Below are 18,750 nucleotides of genomic sequence, written 5' to 3' on the forward strand. Positions count from 1 at the left end.
ATTATTATTATTATTATTATTATTATTATTATTGTTATTGTTACCCAGATAATCTGATTTTCCCAGCTCAGAAAGACACAAGGATAATGGTGAGACTCAATTTGCAGCTGAATTTTGTTCAGGGCAATATTATTTACCCCCAACTCTGTGCACTTTTATATTAATATTTTAATATTTTATATAAATATTGTATAGTCAATATAGCTACAGAATATAAAATAATTATAGAACATGAAATAAATTTTAAATAGTAAATAATTAACAAGCAGGAGTAGTAGAATTCCTGGAACTCCCAGTACCTGTTCAGTGCCTTCAGCATCCTGAGATTTCCTTCTGCCTTGGCAATGGTGCCTTTGAGCTTCCAGACTTCAGTTTCCTTCCAGGTCTGGAGCACAGAGATCTGGAAAAAAAAAACAAAACAAAAAACAAAACAAAAACAAAAACAAAAAACAAAAAACAAAAAAAAAAAAAAAAAAAAAAAAAAAAAAAAAAAAAAAAAAAAAAAAACACAAAAAATAAAAAACAAAAAACAAAAAAAATACCCAACAACAACAAAAACAAACAAAAAAGTGTTTAAAAAAACAGAAAAAAGGGATAAAACCTTAAACAAGATTTTAGTAAGAATTTAAACAAGAGTTTGAGGATACTAAGTGCACACATAGTTCCTACAGTGAGGAATTTTCAAGTGGAATTTCCATCTCTGGTACTTCCAATATTTAATTAACATCTTTGATATCATTTCCCCACCTCCAATCAGCACAACCCCAATCCCTTAATTAAAAACTAAAGGTTTTTAAGGATTTTTTTGGTTGTACCTCTGCTTTAACAGCTCTTTTCTCACACTCCTGGCTGTCATCTTGACTCTTTTTTATCAGCTCTTCCAATTTGCCTTTCTCATTAGCAAATTTATTACTGTGAAAGAAAAAGAAATGAAATATTTGAGTAACATTACAGCAGAGTAGTATTTAAATTAATGCTACTTTAGAGGGTTTTTTTTACAGCTACTTAATTTTATGTAATCAAAGAAAATGTATGAGGGTATGCTTTTCTTTATTCTGAATATTTACTCATGGCAAGTGAAAAACAAACTAACTTAGAATAAAAAATATGGGTTAGAAGTGCTTATTTTCCCCTAAACCTTTACCCAGAGTGAAACAGAAAAATGTAAATATTGCTGAAAGGGATGTGAGTTTTACCTGGTCTCCAGAAATGTTTTTAAACATGCATTATATTGCTTTTCCTTGTCATCAATGGCCTTCAAATACCTACAGGAATGAAACATGGATTAAACTTGTTGTGGAAAAGGTTTATTGGCAAATCTGGAACATGTTCCTCTGTAAGCACCAGGACAAGCTGTAGGTTTTAGATGCTGTTTAATCCCAGAGGAATTATGGAATTCCCAGCCCTGGAAGTGTCCAAGGCCAGGCTGGAGCATCCTGGGACAGTGAGAGGTGTCCCTGCTCATGGCAGGGGTGGAAATAAATGGTCTTTAAGATCCATCCCAACCCAAATAATTCAGGGATTCTGTTCTAAATACATTTAAATCTATTGCTAATAAAGCAGTAATTAATATAAAACAGGCTGATGATTTTTCAGGAGAGATTAGCCCCAAACTACTTAAGAATAAAGATAAAACAAAGGCATTCAAGGACCAAAGTCAGGGCTCTGTAAACAGAGAGGACATTAAAATACAGTAGGAACTGTCAAATCTGATTAGGAGAATTATTGCTAAATAAGTTTCATCAGTTGTCTAAAGCCCATTTTAGATGTTTACCTGTAACTTGTCAAAAAATTCAAAGTAAGAAAGAGATCATGTCCATATTTCAGCCTAATACTGTTAGAAAATGTCTGGCTGGGTTCACAGCCAAGGATGAAATCTCCCTAAAGAGTTCTGAACTCTTTAGACTCTCAGAATGAGGGGATGTAAATCTATTTACAGCCATACCTCTCATTGGTGTCTGAGTGTTTTTTAACTGTGCCCTTCAGAGCTTTTAAGTTCTCTCGATTTTCTTTCTTCTCCTGCTGCCATTTCTTCATTTGTGTTTCTGAGTCTTGGTGGAACCAATCCAGCTCGTTCTGGGACACCTGAAGGCAGAAAAGAACAAAACTGCCTTTCTGAAAATTGTGCTTCATTCCAATAAAAGCTGGAGCAGACAGGATATTTGTGAGCAGGCAGGGAATCCAAGCCCTGCCCAGCCTGCCTTGGGCACTCCCAGGGGATTCCACAACCTCTGATCCAGGGGAAAAAAAACTTTACCTCAGTCTCTTCAATACTTTTTTTCAGGAGCTCTTCCAAAGCACCAATTTCCTCCAAACTCCTGCTTTGTAACTGCTCAAATTTCTCCTCTGCTTCTCTGAGTTGTTCTTTCAGTACCTGGTGCTCCTTTTCCATCCGGAGAATATCTCCCTGGAAATTAATCAGTTACAAAAACCAGGCTGGTTTATGGCTGTACCAGGTCAAAGGCCACATTTTCTCACTTTTATCTCCTGGCACAGACACAAACCTGCCAATAACACCACTCTGAACTGTCTCTATGCCCAAATGGAGAATTTCAATCCAGGTTTTGAGAGAGGAAATACCTCATAAATATTTGACAAGTATCAAATAGTAAAGCAAAGCACAGAAATCATCTCCTTGTGGGGCAGGGTGATGCTTCCCAGAACACCAAAAAACACAAAACAACCCCCAAAATACAAAATATCTGTTAAAAGCTGTTGTTTTCAGAGAACTTTCATTTCTTCACCATTCATTTTTTTGGGCATTTCTTTAACCTCCTTCATGAGAAATGTAAATCAGGATGCAGGGAACTTACTTGTTGATTTTCAAATGGATGGAAAGGCAGAGTATTGGTTTCCCTATCAGCAACTTCCTTATTTACCTAGAACACATAAAAGAAAAAAAAAGAAAAAAAATCAGGATTTGATTAAAAAGCTTCTCAGTTCATAGATGAGCTGCTCTGGTTTGGAGCTTTTGTACCTCACTGAGGGTTTTACAAATGCAACTCTGGTGGGATTCAATCCAGCCTATAAATGATGTAGGAAAACATTGTGGAGGTTTTTATGAAAAGGATTTTTTTTTCTTTCCCTGATTTCACTGACCACAAGCAATTCCAAGGAGTTCTGTGAGCTATTACACAAAGCCACGCTCTAAATATCTGAAAAATTAAGATTTGCAGGAAATGTCTCATGCTGCTGTCAGTGAGTGGTAGAGTGAGAAGGTCCCCCCTGAGCCTCCTCTGCTCCACAAATCCAAATTCTCAAATGTTGTGGAAGTGAAAATAAATCCCTGAACTCATCACAAAAGGAAAAATAATGACACAGAAGGACCTTGCTTCATCTCTTAAGTGAAGCTGAAACATGTGCAGCAGCTCCCTCTGTGATACCAGGGAAAAGAGCTGCAAGAACTTCAGGCACAACAAAATTCAGTGAGCAGCTCTGAAGAATTACAGATTAAAAATGAGTGATCACAGAAAGTGGCACCAACTGAGAGTTCTCAGGAATCCCAGAATGGTTTGGGTTGGAAAGGTCCTTGAAAATCATCCAGCTCCATGGGCAGGGACACCTTCTACTATTCCAGGCTGCTCCAGCCCCAGTGTCCAGCCTGGCCTTGGGCACTGCCAGGGATCCAGGGGCAGCCACAGCTGCTCTGGCAATTCCATCCCAGCCTCCCAGGGAGGAATTTCTCCCTAATATCTGATCTGAACCTGTACATTTTCAGTTTGAAGCCATTCCCTGTGTCCTGTCCCTCCATTCCCTGTGTCCTGTCCCTCCATTCCCTGTGTCCTGTCCCTCCCATTCCCTGTGTCCTGTCCCTCCATTCCCTGTGTCCTGTCCCTCCATTCCCTGTGTCCTGTCCCTCCATTCCCTGTGTCCTGTCCCTCCATTCCCTGTGTCCTGTCCCTCCATTCCCTGTGTCCTGTCCCTCCATTCCCTGTGTCCTGTCCCTCCATTCCCTGTGTCCTGTCCCTCCATTCCCTGTGTCTGTCCCTCCATTCCCTGTGTCTGTCCCTCCAGCCCTTGGCAATTGTCTCTCTCCATGTTTCCTGCAGCTCCTTCAGGCCCTGCAAGGCCACCCTGAGCTCAGCCCAAAGCTTCTCCTGTGCAGGTGAACAATCCCAGCTGTGCCAGCCTTTCCTCCCAGCAGAGCTGCTCCATCCCTCTGCTCCACCCTCAGAAATCCCTCCAGCATTGCTCCCTTCCCGTTCCTTACCTGCACAGCCACCATCCTGGTGTGAGGATTGCTCTTCATCCCAGCTTTATTCCTTTCTTTTCCCTTTTTAGCAGCCTCAGCTCCATCTGAAGCACTTGGCAAAGCAGGGTCCTGCCCATCCCTGCTCTCCAGGAACCCCCCCTGGCTTTCTCCAAGCACAAACACCTCAGGGCTGTATTTTCCATGTGGAATTGCTGATTTCTGATTATCCTGATGAGCTGCAGGACCAGCAGAAATAAAAGCAGGCTGTGCCAGGGGCAATATTCCATACTGATAACCCCAGGAGCTCTGAGGCAAAAACAAAGCTGGGCCTGCAGGCTCGAAGGTGTTCAGCAAAACCCCAGGAAATGGAGAATCCATGGAACTCTCCATGGAAGCTTCACTTTCCAGTGGATTATTCCCAGGTGGGCAGGAGGCAGGGAAGGAGCAGGGCAGGTATGGAGTGGGGTAATGGGATAAATCAGGAGGTGCTGGCACAGGGTAGGACTGAGGCCTGAACTCCTGGGCGTAGGGGTTCAATGGCAGCTTGCTGTGGGATGAGCCCCCAGATTTATCATTTCCTTTTGCACTTCCAGCCTCATTCCTGCCTGGATTTCCCTCAAACAGGACCAGGTGCTTCCTCAGGGCCATCAGCTTGTCCACCATGATGAAACGGGGGGATTTCAGCAGGAAGGGCTCCAGGCCTCCCTCATCCTCCACCACCCTCCGCGTCTCCTCAGGGAAATTCTCATATTCCCCAACCAATAATTTATTATTCAATTCCAGAGGGCCGTGTTCGTCCAAGATTTGAGAGAAATAACTTTAAAAAAAAATAAAAATTTGTTATAATTAATGCAAGTTTTTAAATGTATTTCACAAACATTTAATTCCTTCCCTCCCAGGCACCAGGATCTCAATTAACACAAAAAATAATTAAGTAAAATCTAACCCCTGTAGTAGTTTAGATTTATTAATTTTAATTAAAAAATTAACTGAAATAAACACTTATTAAATACTTAAATAAATACTTATTTTTTGTTGTGAGATAGAATTAGCAGTAAAAGGCAGGCCTAAAACTTCAGGGGTGTATAGAAAAATTTTAACAACATAAAGAAGGATTAAATTTAGAATAAAATTTTTAAACCACCCTCTCCTCCCCACTCCTACACCTTTTTTTAACATATAGAAACAATTTAGTCAATGGCTAACTTAAATAATCTAACTTAAATAAAAAATAAACATATAGAAACACTTCAGTCAGTTGTTAACTTAAATAATCATTTTTAGTTTACTTTGGGAGAGGAAGTTTTTTTTTGGTTTGGCTATAGGGATTTTTTTTACAAGAAGAAAAAAAAACAGGTTTTTTGTGGCTTCACTTTTCACAAATTCCTTTTATATTCACAGTTTTCCCAAAAGCTTTGGCTTATGGGCCATGTTAAACTGATGGGGTATTTACTTTTAAGAATGAGCTGTTCAAAAAGCAAAAGTTTTTTTTTTTTTGTTTTTTTTTTTTTTTTTTATTTTTTTTTATTTTATTTTATTTTATTTTATTTTTATTTTTCTGCCTGGTTTCAAACTGAAACCAAGAAACCCCCAGAAGCTGCTGAGCAAAGAAATTTATACTCACTCATATAAATTCTCAGAGATTGGATCTGGATTATTATTATTATTATTATTAACTGGATAATTGTTACTATTGGAATCATTATAGAGAGCTTCGAATTCCTCCAGCTGCTCCTGGAGATATTCTGGGATTGCAAAGGGTTCATTGAGAAAATCTCTGTACCTTAAAAATCAGAAAAAAAGAAAATAAAGTTAACCCAGCCTTGGTGTTTTTAAAGGATTCTCCTCCTGCAATTTGGAGTTTGGGCAATAAAAGCAGAATCAAATACTCACAAATTATTTTCTTCTATAAATATCTTCTCTTCTTCTCGTGGTGCTGTACTAACTCCACTGGATAATACTAAAACAGACTAATTAAAAACAGATTTCTTTCAGGTTTTATCTCACAAAAGCTCATGTAAAATAATCCAATGCAAAGACCAGGAGTCACTTATTTACACTGAATTTTGTCCTTTAAATTCATGATGAACTGCAAAATTTCCAGGTAAAATTATCAGTGCTAAGCCACAGCAAGGAAATTCTTAATTTTAAAGTTATTAATTTCTTCTTCAGAACTTACTTGGGAAAAAGAAATTGGGATATTCAGCCCCAAATCCCTCTTTTTACTGATCTCATTGAAATTTAATCAAACTTTCTTTTAAATTTGAGGCTGTAACAAATTTATAATAAACAGGAATATCACCCCTAATTCCACAATTCCTCTGGTTATTATTGTCTATACCACTATAGGCATTTTAGTTGTCCTCATTTTTATCATGTAATAATTTAGAAATACACAAATAAATGCACCTAAGTCAGTATAGTAAAACTTGAGGAAAAATCTGAAGTTTACTCTCTGAAATTCTAGAAAAATGATAAAAAGGTGAGGGCATGAGGCTGGATCTGAGATTTTCAATACAGCAAAATCCTCCAAAAGAAGCAGAAAATTCAGGCAGAATAATATTCCAATAAAATCTATGAAATAATGAATAATTAATAACATTCCTGAGCATGAAATGGAATTTTTGTACTGATTTCCCATCTTCCCACATGGAAAATTAAAATCACATTAAACAATAATTCAAAGTTACTGACCTTTGAATCTTTCAAATTCTTCTTCCTGTTTTTGTTTTTAACTTTGATTTCATTATTCTGAAAACAAAATAAAATGAAAGCACAGGATTGGAAAATGCTGCTTCAGTTTTCCAAGGAATACAAAGATGAAGGAACTGAAATCTGAATTAATTCTTTGGCAGGATTGGAGTTACACATGAACAGAATAATTACAGGTTAGTTCAGGCTGTAACACTGAAATCAAAGTTTTTTTCTGCTGATTTTCATTTCATTCCTGGATTTTCCCAATTCATGAAATGAAAAAGCAAAAACAATTCTGCATTTTATTTAGGTGTACATTTAGAAATCTGAATTTTATAAATGTGCACATTTAAAATTCTGCATTTTATTAATGTGCACATGAAAAAGTGCATTTAATTAGTATGTACATTTAAAATTTTTCATTTTATTAATGTACACATTTAAAATTCTGCATTTAATTAATATGTACATTCACTCCACAGCTTTATTCTGAATCAAAAGTAAATCTTGGATTTGTAAAGGTAAATTTAGCTGCAGACAAGAACTTCAAATGAGGGGGCCTCAAACACAGAATTAACTGAAACACAAAATCCCTTTCTGCCAATTGGGATGGATTTTAATGACACCAATCAGAAAGTGATTCAGAATGAGGCACACTTGAAAAAATATTATTAAATAATTCAAGTATCAAATTATTTAAGAAAAGGGAGATCAAAAAGGAGATTAAATCTCCAATAAGTCTGAATATTGCAAAATATTTCCTTCTCCAAAATAGCAAAAAGTTCTTTTTGAGCTGAGGCCAAACAGAAATGAAGTTCACTTACTGATAAATTCTCATTTCCCTGCTTCTTTAATATAATGGTTGGGTCATCTGTTGAAAAGATAAAACTCATGGTGATTGATGGAAATAGGAATATTTCATTTAATTTACAATTTAACTGTGAAATCACAGGAATTATTGTTCTAATCCTTTATCCAACACCATCAAAGCAGCTCCAAAACTGCAGCTGCAGAACTGGAACGTTAAAAACTGTGCAATAAAAATGAAATTTCACTGGGATTGTTTGATCCCTTTGCTTACTCACCCATTTTATCAAAGAATTCATCTAAAGCTTGATGGAGGTCTGGAAAATGTTCTCTGTTTTCTTCTAAGAGCCATATAAAACAACGGGATTTCTCTAGGGGAGGGGTGAGGAAATAATCACAAATTTCTTGCTTTTCACCATCAGCTGCCACATAATCAAATTTACTGCCATACTTCTGGTTCCACAGTGGGATTAAAATAGAAAAGTCAAGCTCTTGCAGAGCTTGGCCATATTGAAGGAGAAAGTTTTTTGTAGCTGTCAGACCTGAAAAAGATGGAAAAAAAATCCCAATATTTCATTCCAGCTTTCAATTTTTAGTGCTTCAAATGTGATATTCCTCTTCAAAGGGGAGGAGCCTGGTCTAGAAATTAAATGTACAGATGATGTGAGAGCTTTTGTGTCTTGAAAATGCAAACAAAAATGAGGAATGGGGTTGATAGAAATTCCACTCTCAGCAGTTTGTATAATAATAACAAGATTTGGATCTATGAATCCTTAGAAGGATGGAGATGTGATAGAGCAAAATAAACAAACTCAAACCCCCAAATTCCACTTTTTTTAATTATAAACCCAACAGGAAACTGCAGAGCACCAAGATGAAATAATTTCCAAGTTTAAAGGCTAAACCTCACCATTATTTACCCTCCAAAAACCAGATTATTGTTACAAATATCAGCATTTAAACCCGCTCTGGAATTTTAAGACAATTTAAAACTGGTTCTGTTTTCTCTTTCCTGCTGCCCTGCAGAGCTCCTGGCTCACCCAGGCTGTGTTTCCCTCTCTGTGCTGGGTTGGTGTGCCCAGCAATGTGAATTCTGTCCTCATCTGTTAAATCCTGGTGGGGCAGTGCCCCTGATCTCCTGGCACACATTATCTGCTCATGGGCCATCTTTAAACCAGCTGGGCAATCATCTTTATCTTCCCACAGCCCATCCTCCCTCCAGGAGATATCTCCTGTTCATGGCCACTGAGTCCCAGGGCATGACTGATAAAATTCCATCATCCCACTGGGAGATGCTCCAGCCAGGGGAGGAGCCAAGCCTTTCCTACCCAGATAAAAACTGACATTTGGGACACCAAGGAACCTTCTTCCCACTGCATTCCAGAGGAAAACCAGACCTTTGCACATCATCCCTGGAGCTTCAGAGGAAACTGCACCTTCTCCAGGAGCACTGCTCCAGCTGAACCACATCTGCCCCTGCAGGAGGATGCAGCCACCATTGAATGGGACTGTGCCAACACCCTGACTGACTGACGGGTGTCAGCTTGGATTCTGACTCTGGCAGGGCTGGGATTGTTCTGTGTAATACTGCATTGCTATTTTAATTTTCCTGGTAAAGAACTGTTATTCCTAATTCCCATCTCTTTGCCTGAGAGCCCCTGAATTTCACAATTATAATAATTTGGAGGAAAGAAGTTTACATTCTCCATTTCAAAGAGAAGCTCCTGCCTTTATTGGCAGACACCTGTCCTTCCAACCAGGACACTCTTGAGAACAGGGAGAGCACAAAGAGGAAAAGTTTCATTTTGCTGTTTAAGAGGAAGAAAAGTGGGAAGCAGAGAACTGCTGCTGCACAGAACCCACCCAGGTTATCCAGGTGCTGCAGCCACTTGTGCACTTTGGGATCCACCTCTCCCAGCTGGCTCAGCACGTGCAGGAAGCCCCTGCTCTGCACTCTGCTTTTCTCCTGCAGCAAGGAGCTGATGAGCTGCTCCAGCACCTCCTGGGAAGTGCCATTAATTTGGGAATAAGAGGTGAAATCCTCCTCTCTGATCACACCCCAGGCCAGTAATTCCTTCAGTAATTTGGCAGTGTCAGGGACAGCAGCTTTGATCTGCTGGGAATTCCTCTGGATGTGCTGCAGCACCTGGTCCCCAGAACATAAATCCTGGCCATAACCTGGAAAATTAAACATAAGGGATTAAAAAAAAAGCAAAAACAAGCAAGATTTCATGTCCTTACCACCATTCAAACCAACTTAAAAGCACAGATGATTTGGATTAAGTGGTGTTTCTAATTACAAAATTACAGGATTGAAATAATTCTTTTTTCCATATATCCTGAACATTATGAATTTGATCCAATATTGATTTCAATTTTTGTTTAAAGAAACAAATGCCTTGCCCAGATTTTTGGATGAAGTCACAGTGTCACAGTGACCTGCAGTGGCTCCAAGGATCACAAGTAAAGATGAGCCAAAGAAAAGGAGAGCCAAGTTTTAAAACAAAACAAATAGGAAACAGATGAAAGTGATTTTACAAATCCACAAGGATTTGTACATTTTCCCAAATTTGTAAATTCCTTAATTTTCAGGATATGCCACTCAACAGGGAACAGGCACCCAGAGAACCTCAAGTATGGGATTAAAAAAAATAGACCCAGAGTGTTTAACAAGCAATCTTAGGAAATTATAAATTAATTCTATCCCATGTTGATAATATATACAAAAAATAATACACTTTTCAACACTCCCCTTTTATCTTTGCCCTGAGAAGCTGCAGGGGAAGTTCCCAGCTCTGGAATGTGGAGCAGCCAACACCCAGCAAGGAAAAGCTGAAGCTTTAAATGTCTACAAAGTCACAGACTGAAATATTTTTATTTCCCCCAATCATCTGAAATGTACTTTTCAAGTCACTGCAGGTAGGAGCTCAGCCTGTCTTTATTTGAGGTGGTTTTTTTTCTCTAACAGTGTCCCAAGGTGCTTTTCCTGAATTTTCACATTTTCTATTTTCCCATTTTCCCTTTTCAATGGGTTCACTCAGAATTGGAGTCTTTTACCTCTCCAGGCTGATTCTGCAGGAACCAGCCAAGGAAAAAAAAAAAAAAAAAAAAAAAATCAAAGTTTTCAACAAGGAATTAAACTACACAGTAATAAAACCACACAGCAACATCCCCCAGCTGTTTGGACAATAAAAACAGAAGGGAAATTCAATTTGTCTTAAGTAAAAATGCAAATTTTTCACAGGGGGCTGATGTTCAGTGTTAGGATTCTGCTGTGACTGAACTGAGGATATTCAGAATGCTGATTCCATTGCTTTGTGAGAACTCAGAATCCCAGAAGTGAGGTTGGAAAAGTCCTCCAGGAGCACCAAAGCCAAACTTGGATCCCCACCTTGTCCCCAGCCCAGAGCTCTGAGTGCCACCTCCTTCCTCGGACACCCCCAGGGATGGGGACTCCAAACCTCCCACTCCATGGAGAAATCTGCCCAAAAACAAAATCCCCATGCCCACCTACCCCTGTGCTGGCTGAACTGGGACTCTTCATTCCCCTCCTGCTTCTCCTCAGCTTTTTTCCTGGCAGAATTCCGAGCCTCTTCTCGCGCTCGTTTTCGCCGCGCTTTTTTTTCTTGTTTCATTTTTATCTTCCTAAGACTGCAAAAAGCAATTCAGCAACAAGCCAGACAGGAACTGAGGTGACAATACCACACAGAATAAAAGTGGTCTTCATTTAGAAGCAGAGACCACAAAATTTCATAAAAATATCAATGTCCTCAAGATAACTTTGATTCCCATTAAAGATGTCTAAATTAGGATTGGCTTAAATTCTTAATTTATAACTCAGTATTTTCAACCCAATATTAATATTTTATTCCTTTCCTTTCTAAAAAATCTCTTTTGTTTGTCCCCTCAGCTTGATTCCTCATTGTTTAAAGGTTACTTGACCAAAAAATTGCAACCTCAGTTATGTCAAATTGGGTCTCACTAACTAAAACAATCAGCATAAAATACATTTTTATTTACACTTCCCAAACATTCACACAAAATTCTGTGGAACAATTTAAATGCTTTTTTGGATTATAATGGATTCTACCAGATTTTTTTGGTTTATTAGGCAAAAGGCAAGGATAACTTCCCAAAATATTTGCAAAAAAGCATGAAAATCCCTCCAGCTTTGCTCTCAAATTGATTCAAACAGGAAAATCTTACCTTGAACATTTCTGTTTTATACAAACCCTTGCTGGCTCCTTGGGTTTTGGGATTTTTTGTTCAAACTACCAAAACAAGGGATAGGACAGGAATTAAATTTGGGTTATGACACAACAAACCCCACAATCATTCCTGCTTCTCTCAGGTCCATACTGCCCTGGGGAGAATTCTCCATTTTCCTGGGGAGTTATTCCTGAAGGATTCCTGAATTTATTGAATTCCAGTCCCCTCCATGACAATCTGACCAACACTACAAGGCAATCCCAGCTCCACCAGAACAGGAAATCAATATTCCTAAATAATCCTCACATTCTGGAGTCAGCAAAATTTATTGTTTGCACTTACATTCTCATCTTCACTTTATCCCCCTTAATATTCTAATTAATTTCATATAAAATATGACCATACTTACTTCACATTTTACCAGCCCAGAAGAATTGAAAATAACTATTTTTGAAATAAGGCCTTTACAATCAGGAGTAAAACACATTTCCTTAAGGAAATCCTGCAGGAGAGAAGGACACACACACCAAAGGCATTTAAATCCACACACCATTCATGTCCTGACACAAATTAATTTCTTAATTTGGGGTGATCAAAGCAATTAAAGGAAGAACAATCCTAAACTCTTCTTGGATGCTGACTGAGAGCTGACTTGGGAAGGGCTGAAAATCAAAAATCATGGAAAATCTGTGGCACCTTTTATTCTTTTACTCCCTCTTCCAACTTCACACCCAAGAGAACTTTTAGTTCTTTATTTCCCTTCATTTTATCCTGGCTGCTGAATTTTGTGGAATTCCTTTACACATCTCAATGCTTACAAAAATTAAAAATTCCAGTCTGGCAAAGGCCTCACCTTATCATTTTTATCACTGTAGCTTGTTGTTTTCAGCTTTTTCCAGCAGCTGATGTGGAACTCCACTCTGCACTGCTGACAGCAAATAACACGTATAAAACCCTAAAAATGGCAAAAATGGAACATCTTTCAATAAAATCACAACAAAAAGCAGTGCTCAGCTTAGCAGATCATAAAAAAAGGGGCAGAAAATATGTTAAGTTTTACTTCTCAAACCTTTCTCAGCTGAAAATTTACCTTAAAGTCTGGGTCTGTAAAATATATTTGGATTTTGGAGTAGCCATGGCACTGCTGATATCGACAAACAGCATCTGGCTCTGGAGGGAATTTACATTCCTCAATACAATTCCTTAAAGCAATCTGGAAAACACAGAATTATCAGAGACAAAACTGCAGAGAAACCAGGAAAATATTCAAAATCTACTCACAAACTCCAGGGGACTGCAGTGAAACACATCCCTCTTGGAAAAGAAGTGACTAATCCCAAAAAAATCAACTTTTCTAGTGAAAGCCAGGGAAGATTGGCCTTTTATGGCCAAAATATTCCAGGGATTGCCTGAAGTGTTGGCAGCTGAGTGCTCACAGCTTCACACACACACAAAAAAAAAAAAAAAAAAAAAAATAAATAAAGGAGGTTTATCCTGAGCCAGTGTCCCACATCCTGACCCATTCCAAAGGGTTTTATCATTGTCCAAATGACACAACAGATTATGGGGCAAAAAAAAAAATTTAGGGGAAAAAAAAAAAAAAAAGGAGTTTTGTGGTAATTTCTGAAGAAGGGAGGTCTCCCAGTGGTGAACACATCACCACAGGATGATTATCTGCTGGTGCTTTTATGGAAGAGCTCTGGGAATCAGGGCTACAAACCCAAATCTGACTCCAACATGGATGTGAGATGGACATGTTTTTATATCTTTTAATTTCATAACTATATATTAATTATTAAACCCATATTGTTCTATTGTATAAACTGATCTTATCCAAGCATGAATTGTAATTTTCATCAGGTCCCCCAAACATTGTTTCTCATGATTCTTATTACAATTAAGCAATAATTCTATTCAATTGCTAAACAATCATTACATTTAACAATCATTTATCATATGATGATTATGCAGGTGCAGTTTCATGTTATCTCAGAAAGAAAAAGCTCCACATTTGTTCCCAGGCCTACCAGAGCCAACCTTTCTTTCCACCCCCTGAATTTACTGCACACAATTCCCATGATTTAAAAACATTTTAACCCTATGCTGTCACCAGGAGAATTCCTGAGGAAAGAGTGAATTTGAAAATGCAGAATCAGGGCAGGGCTGGAATTGAGCCCAGATCAGTAAAACACCCCCAAGAACAGAGCCCTGATAAACCCTGGCAGAAATCAGCATCACCCACAGGTCCCATTATGGATTTTTGCATCCACATTGTCTGGGAGGAATCCTCAGCTGGTTTTTGGTAGGAAAAAGCTCAGAAATGCTGTTTCTACCACAGACTCTGCAGGTTTGGGGAGCTTGGCCAAGCTCATCCCTGAAAAACCTCCCACACAATGCCTGCTGTGCCAAAAATGTCTCTGTGCAGAGCAGCTCCTGGTACCAGATTTTTCCAGTCAAACTGGGAATTTTATCATAAATCCCAATGAATTACATAATCAAAATCTCCTCTTTGAGTTTTAAATATTCAACTTCCCATTTTTGCCAGCTCAGATTTTTAACCAGTCCTCCCCAGAATTGTGTTGTGTGTTCACATCTGGAAGTTTGGGAGTATGCAAGGAAGAGAATGAAACATTATCCCAAAATCTGGGGCTGGAAAAGAACTTCAAGATATGACCTGTGACAACCTTGTCACTGAGTGCCACACCCAGGCCCTGCTTGGACACCTCTGATAAGCATGATAAATGGGAAAAATAATAAATGGAGAATGGAAAAAAAATGGGGAAATGAAGAAAGAAAAAGGAAAAACAGAAGAAATGGAAAACAGAAGAAATGGAAAACAGAAGAAATGGAAAACAGAAGAAATGGAAAAATGAAGAAATGGAAAAATGAAGAAATGGAAAAATGAAGAAATGGAAAAATGAAGAAATGGAAAAATGAAGAAATGGAAAAATGAAGAAATGGAAAAATGAAGAAATGGAAAAATGAAGAAATGGAAAAATGAAGAAATGGAAAAATGAAGAAATGGAAAAATGAAGAAATGGAAAAATGAAGAAATGGAAAAATGAAGAAATGGAAAAATGAAGAAATGGAAAAATGAAGAAATGGAAAAATGAAGAAATGGAAAAATGAAGAAATGGAAAAATGAAGAAATGGAAAAATGAAGAAATGGAAAAATGAAGAAATGGAAAAATGAAGAAATGGAAAAATGAAGAAATGGAAAAATGAAGAAATGGAAAAAATGAAGAAATGGAAAAAATGAAGAAATGGAAAAAATGAAGAAATGGAAAAAATGAAGAAATGGAAAAAATGAAGAAATGGAAAAAATGAAGAAATGGAAAAAATGAAGAAATGGAAAAAATGAAGAAATGGAAAAATGAAGAAATGGGAAGTTGCCACACCTGGTGAGCTCACTCAATGCCTGCTCTCCAAACCCCCTGGCCTGCACAATTCCCTTTGTGTAGAAGAAGGAGAACTGGAATTGCAGCCTCAGGGTCCTGCCAGCTCACTCTGAGCTCTCAGAGCCTGACTCAATCCTGCCCTGCTGCTCCCATCCTTCCTCCAGCCCACATCTCCCTGGCAGGACCCTTTTCTGTTTGGTTTTTTTTTAAGCACACCTGTAAATTCTCCATTCGTGTCTCCTCGATGACTTGGCTTGTTCCTGGCCACGTTAAAACCCCAGGGACAAACTTGAAATCAATCATCAGCTTTGCTCTCAGGAACTGGTCAAGGGCATGAAGAAACCTGGAGTTTGGAACAGGAAAAACACACATTTAGAGCTCCCTAAAACTCCCAGCAGGGGTGACAGAGGATGGGGGATGAGAGAACATGAGTGTCTGAATTTTCTGTTTATCTTTGATACCAAACAGCCCAGGTGAGGGATGTGGGGATGCAGGGAGGGGACACAGGACTCTGCTGCCTGGATTTGGCTTTTCCCTGAGCTCAGAGAGTGGGAAATGACTTTTTTGGGGCTCAGCACTGCCAAGGAAATGAGGCACAACCACAGCAATGGGATTCCTGGATTCCATCCTGGAAGGTGGAATGAATTCCCTCTGAGCATCCCCTGGTGCTTTCAGCCATCCCACAGGAGGAGGGGAGAAGGTTTGGCATCAAAACTTCTTTATTTGGCATCAAAACTTCTTTATTTGGCATTATTTTGGCACAACAAGGGTGGGCAGGGAGGTGGGGACCATTCCCTGAGGAATGGGAGAGCCCCAATTCCAGCTGGAGCCAACAAGGGTGGCTCAGCCACAGCTCTGGCTCCTCAAGGACAGCAGGATAAAAGGAAAAACATCCTGCACAAAACTCCTTTTTTTACCCTGTGGACAGCTCAGAGGGAGCAGAGTCAGGAACAAAGCAGGGGAGGAGAAAAGTGATTTTATTTGTTTGACTTTGGGTTTCCCACTCTCCACTTCTATTTTAATGAGCAATAAAAGTTATTTTTCCTCACACTGAGGGTTCCCTGTGAGTACTCTCCCTGTCTTTACCTCCACCCTGGAGCTTTTCCCTGGAATTTCTCCCTTTTCCCACAGAGGAGCAGCTGGATGAGGAGCTCCCAGCCTTTAGGGGGGAATTTGGATCCCACAGAGCACCAGGGACATCCCAAAATCCCTCCCACAGCTCCTGCCCCGTGGCAGCTGAGATCCCAGGAGGGAGAAACCCCACCAGGAATTCCTGCATGGGTGGGAGCAGCTGCAGCTTTTTGCTCTCCCTCTCTCCTTGTCCTGTCCCTGCATTTCAGAGTCTCCCTGTCCCTCTGGAACACATCCCTGTCTGTCTGTCCAGGGAATCTGGGACTCACTGAGCCTTACCTCATCCAAGGTCACTCCCCAGCTCCCCAGGGATGAGATAAAGTCACATTTCTTTAGGTGGCATTTTTCCCCCCAGAACAAAGAGGTTTTGTTCTTTTCCTCTGAGCTCTCCCCCATGCAGGGCTGTGATCCCTGAATCCCAAATATTCCCTAAAATCTGTTCCTCAGCAGGAACGAACTCCCACTTGTATTAAACCCATTGTATTAAATCCATTGCATCAAATCCATTGCATCAAATCCACTGCATTAAACCCTATGCATTAAATTCATTGCATTAAGCCCTATGCATTAAACCCTATGCATTAAATTCATTGCATTAAGCCCTATGCATTAAATTCATTGCATCAAATTCATTGCATTAAATTAATTGCATTAAATCCATTGTATTAAATTTATTGCATTAAACCCACTGCATTAAATCCATTGTATTAAATTAATTGCATTAAACCCATTGTATTAAATTCATTGCATTAAACCCATTGTATTAAATCCATTGCATTAAATTCATTGCATTAAACCCATTGCATTAAACCCATTGCATTAAACCCACTGTATTAAATCCATTGCATTAAATTCATTGCATTAAATTAATTGCATTAAACCCACTGCATTAAATCCATTGTATTAAATTTATTGCATTAAACCCACTGCATTAAATCCATTGCATTAAATTAATTGCATTAAACCCACTGTATTAAATCCATTGTATTAAATTAATTGCATTAAACCCACTGTATTAAATCCACTGCATTAAATTCATTGCATTAAATCCACCTGATGGATGAATCTAACAATTAACACAGAAAAATTAAAGCCCCCACCACGCACAGTTCCTCAAATAAAGATTTTTCCCAACCAACTCTGAAATTTTCCATCAGACCAACCTGTTTTGCCTGAGGTAAACCTTTCCAATTCCATAGTGTGCCAAACAGAAACAATTTTCTTCTGGATATTCCTCAATTATTCTCTTAAATTGATGTTCAGCCTTTGCCAATGCCTTCAAAAGAAACGTGAGACACAAATACATGGAGCTTTGCCAGGATATTTCCACTTTTCCTGGTTTTTTTTCCCCTTTAGAGTGGGTCAGTGAGTCCTACTCCTTGATCAGCCTTAGGAACAGTAAATGGAATTACACACCCTTGTGATCACAGGCAAAACTTCCCTTTCTCTTAAAAAAACCCCCAATTTATTCTGTAAACGTGGACTTGCTGTAAGATCAAGGAATTAAATGACTGAGCTCATGTATTTTTAAATCCATTGTAAGACACTGAATATTATCAAACACTGCAGGAAGAAACACCCAAAAAAACCATTTGGCATTTTCCACAACCCAAAGCAATTCCTGGCTCTTGTTTTAGGAGCAGAATATTTCTGTTCAAAACACCTGTGCAGAGCAGAAATAAAAATTATTAACTCTAATTTCCTAATACTTAGGTGCTCACTTGAAGGCTTACAAAGAAATTTTATTTGATAGCTTAATTCATCCAAAATCATCAAGGATTTAGTCCCAGATATTCAACTGTACAATTCCAAAATGTGTCCTGAAGTTTCCTCCCCCCTCAATGGATGGGAAACTGCCTGAGCTAGAAATTGGAATTAAAGCAGTATTTAAATATAAAATAAATATGTAAATAAATAAAAATACAAATAAATACCTCAGGATGTCCTATTCCCAGGAGGGCAGTGGCATGTCCATAGAGGAATATAACATAATTAATATTAAGAATATTCACATACTGGAAAAAAAAATAAAATAAAGTGTCAAGTTATAGTGACAGCACAACAAAAACATGGTAAAAATATTGTAAATTAATTAAAAGAAATCCAGGGTGACCTTTGGGTCAGGATACACAGACACCAAATTTCACAGAATTTACCACCACAATCCTTTTTTCCCTTCATTTTTCTGAATCAAGGCTCATCTGACAATCACAGCAAAGACCTTGAAGATCATCCAGCCCAACCAACAATGGTGTTTTTATTAAAAAAACCACAATATTTGATCCAAATATTTGGCATTACTCTTGCAAAAATCTTAGT

At 38.6% G+C, this 18,750-nt stretch overlaps 1 protein-coding gene across 3 annotated transcripts in view; it reads right to left on the reverse strand.

The window, feature by feature from the left end:
• The window catches only part of TTC3 (tetratricopeptide repeat domain 3), a 50,983-nt gene that overhangs the window by 5,583 nt on the left and 26,650 nt on the right, over positions 1-18,750 (reverse strand). For all 3 annotated transcript variants that reach the window (XM_056510103.1, XM_056510275.1, XM_056510193.1), the window contains 21 exons: positions 18,366-18,446; positions 17,595-17,707; positions 15,517-15,643; positions 12,993-13,115; positions 12,756-12,857; positions 12,312-12,404; positions 11,900-11,964; positions 11,208-11,344; positions 9,557-9,871; positions 7,972-8,235; positions 7,711-7,757; positions 6,887-6,943; positions 6,086-6,162; positions 5,817-5,975; positions 4,211-5,009; positions 2,814-2,879; positions 2,258-2,407; positions 1,946-2,085; positions 1,197-1,265; positions 816-912; positions 300-400 (listed from right to left, as the gene is read on the reverse strand). In XM_056510103.1, coding sequence (XP_056366078.1) covers positions 300-400; positions 816-912; positions 1,197-1,265; positions 1,946-2,085; positions 2,258-2,407; positions 2,814-2,879; positions 4,211-5,009; positions 5,817-5,975; positions 6,086-6,162; positions 6,887-6,943; positions 7,711-7,757; positions 7,972-8,235; positions 9,557-9,871; positions 11,208-11,344; positions 11,900-11,964; positions 12,312-12,404; positions 12,756-12,857; positions 12,993-13,115; positions 15,517-15,643; positions 17,595-17,707; positions 18,366-18,446 — 3,182 coding nt within the window. The remainder of the gene's footprint in view (positions 1-299; positions 401-815; positions 913-1,196; positions 1,266-1,945; positions 2,086-2,257; positions 2,408-2,813; positions 2,880-4,210; positions 5,010-5,816; positions 5,976-6,085; positions 6,163-6,886; positions 6,944-7,710; positions 7,758-7,971; positions 8,236-9,556; positions 9,872-11,207; positions 11,345-11,899; positions 11,965-12,311; positions 12,405-12,755; positions 12,858-12,992; positions 13,116-15,516; positions 15,644-17,594; positions 17,708-18,365; positions 18,447-18,750) is intronic.

This window comes from Oenanthe melanoleuca, chromosome 1 (assembly GCF_029582105.1).
Source record: "Oenanthe melanoleuca isolate GR-GAL-2019-014 chromosome 1, OMel1.0, whole genome shotgun sequence".
Lineage (NCBI taxonomy): Eukaryota > Metazoa > Chordata > Aves > Passeriformes > Muscicapidae > Oenanthe > Oenanthe melanoleuca.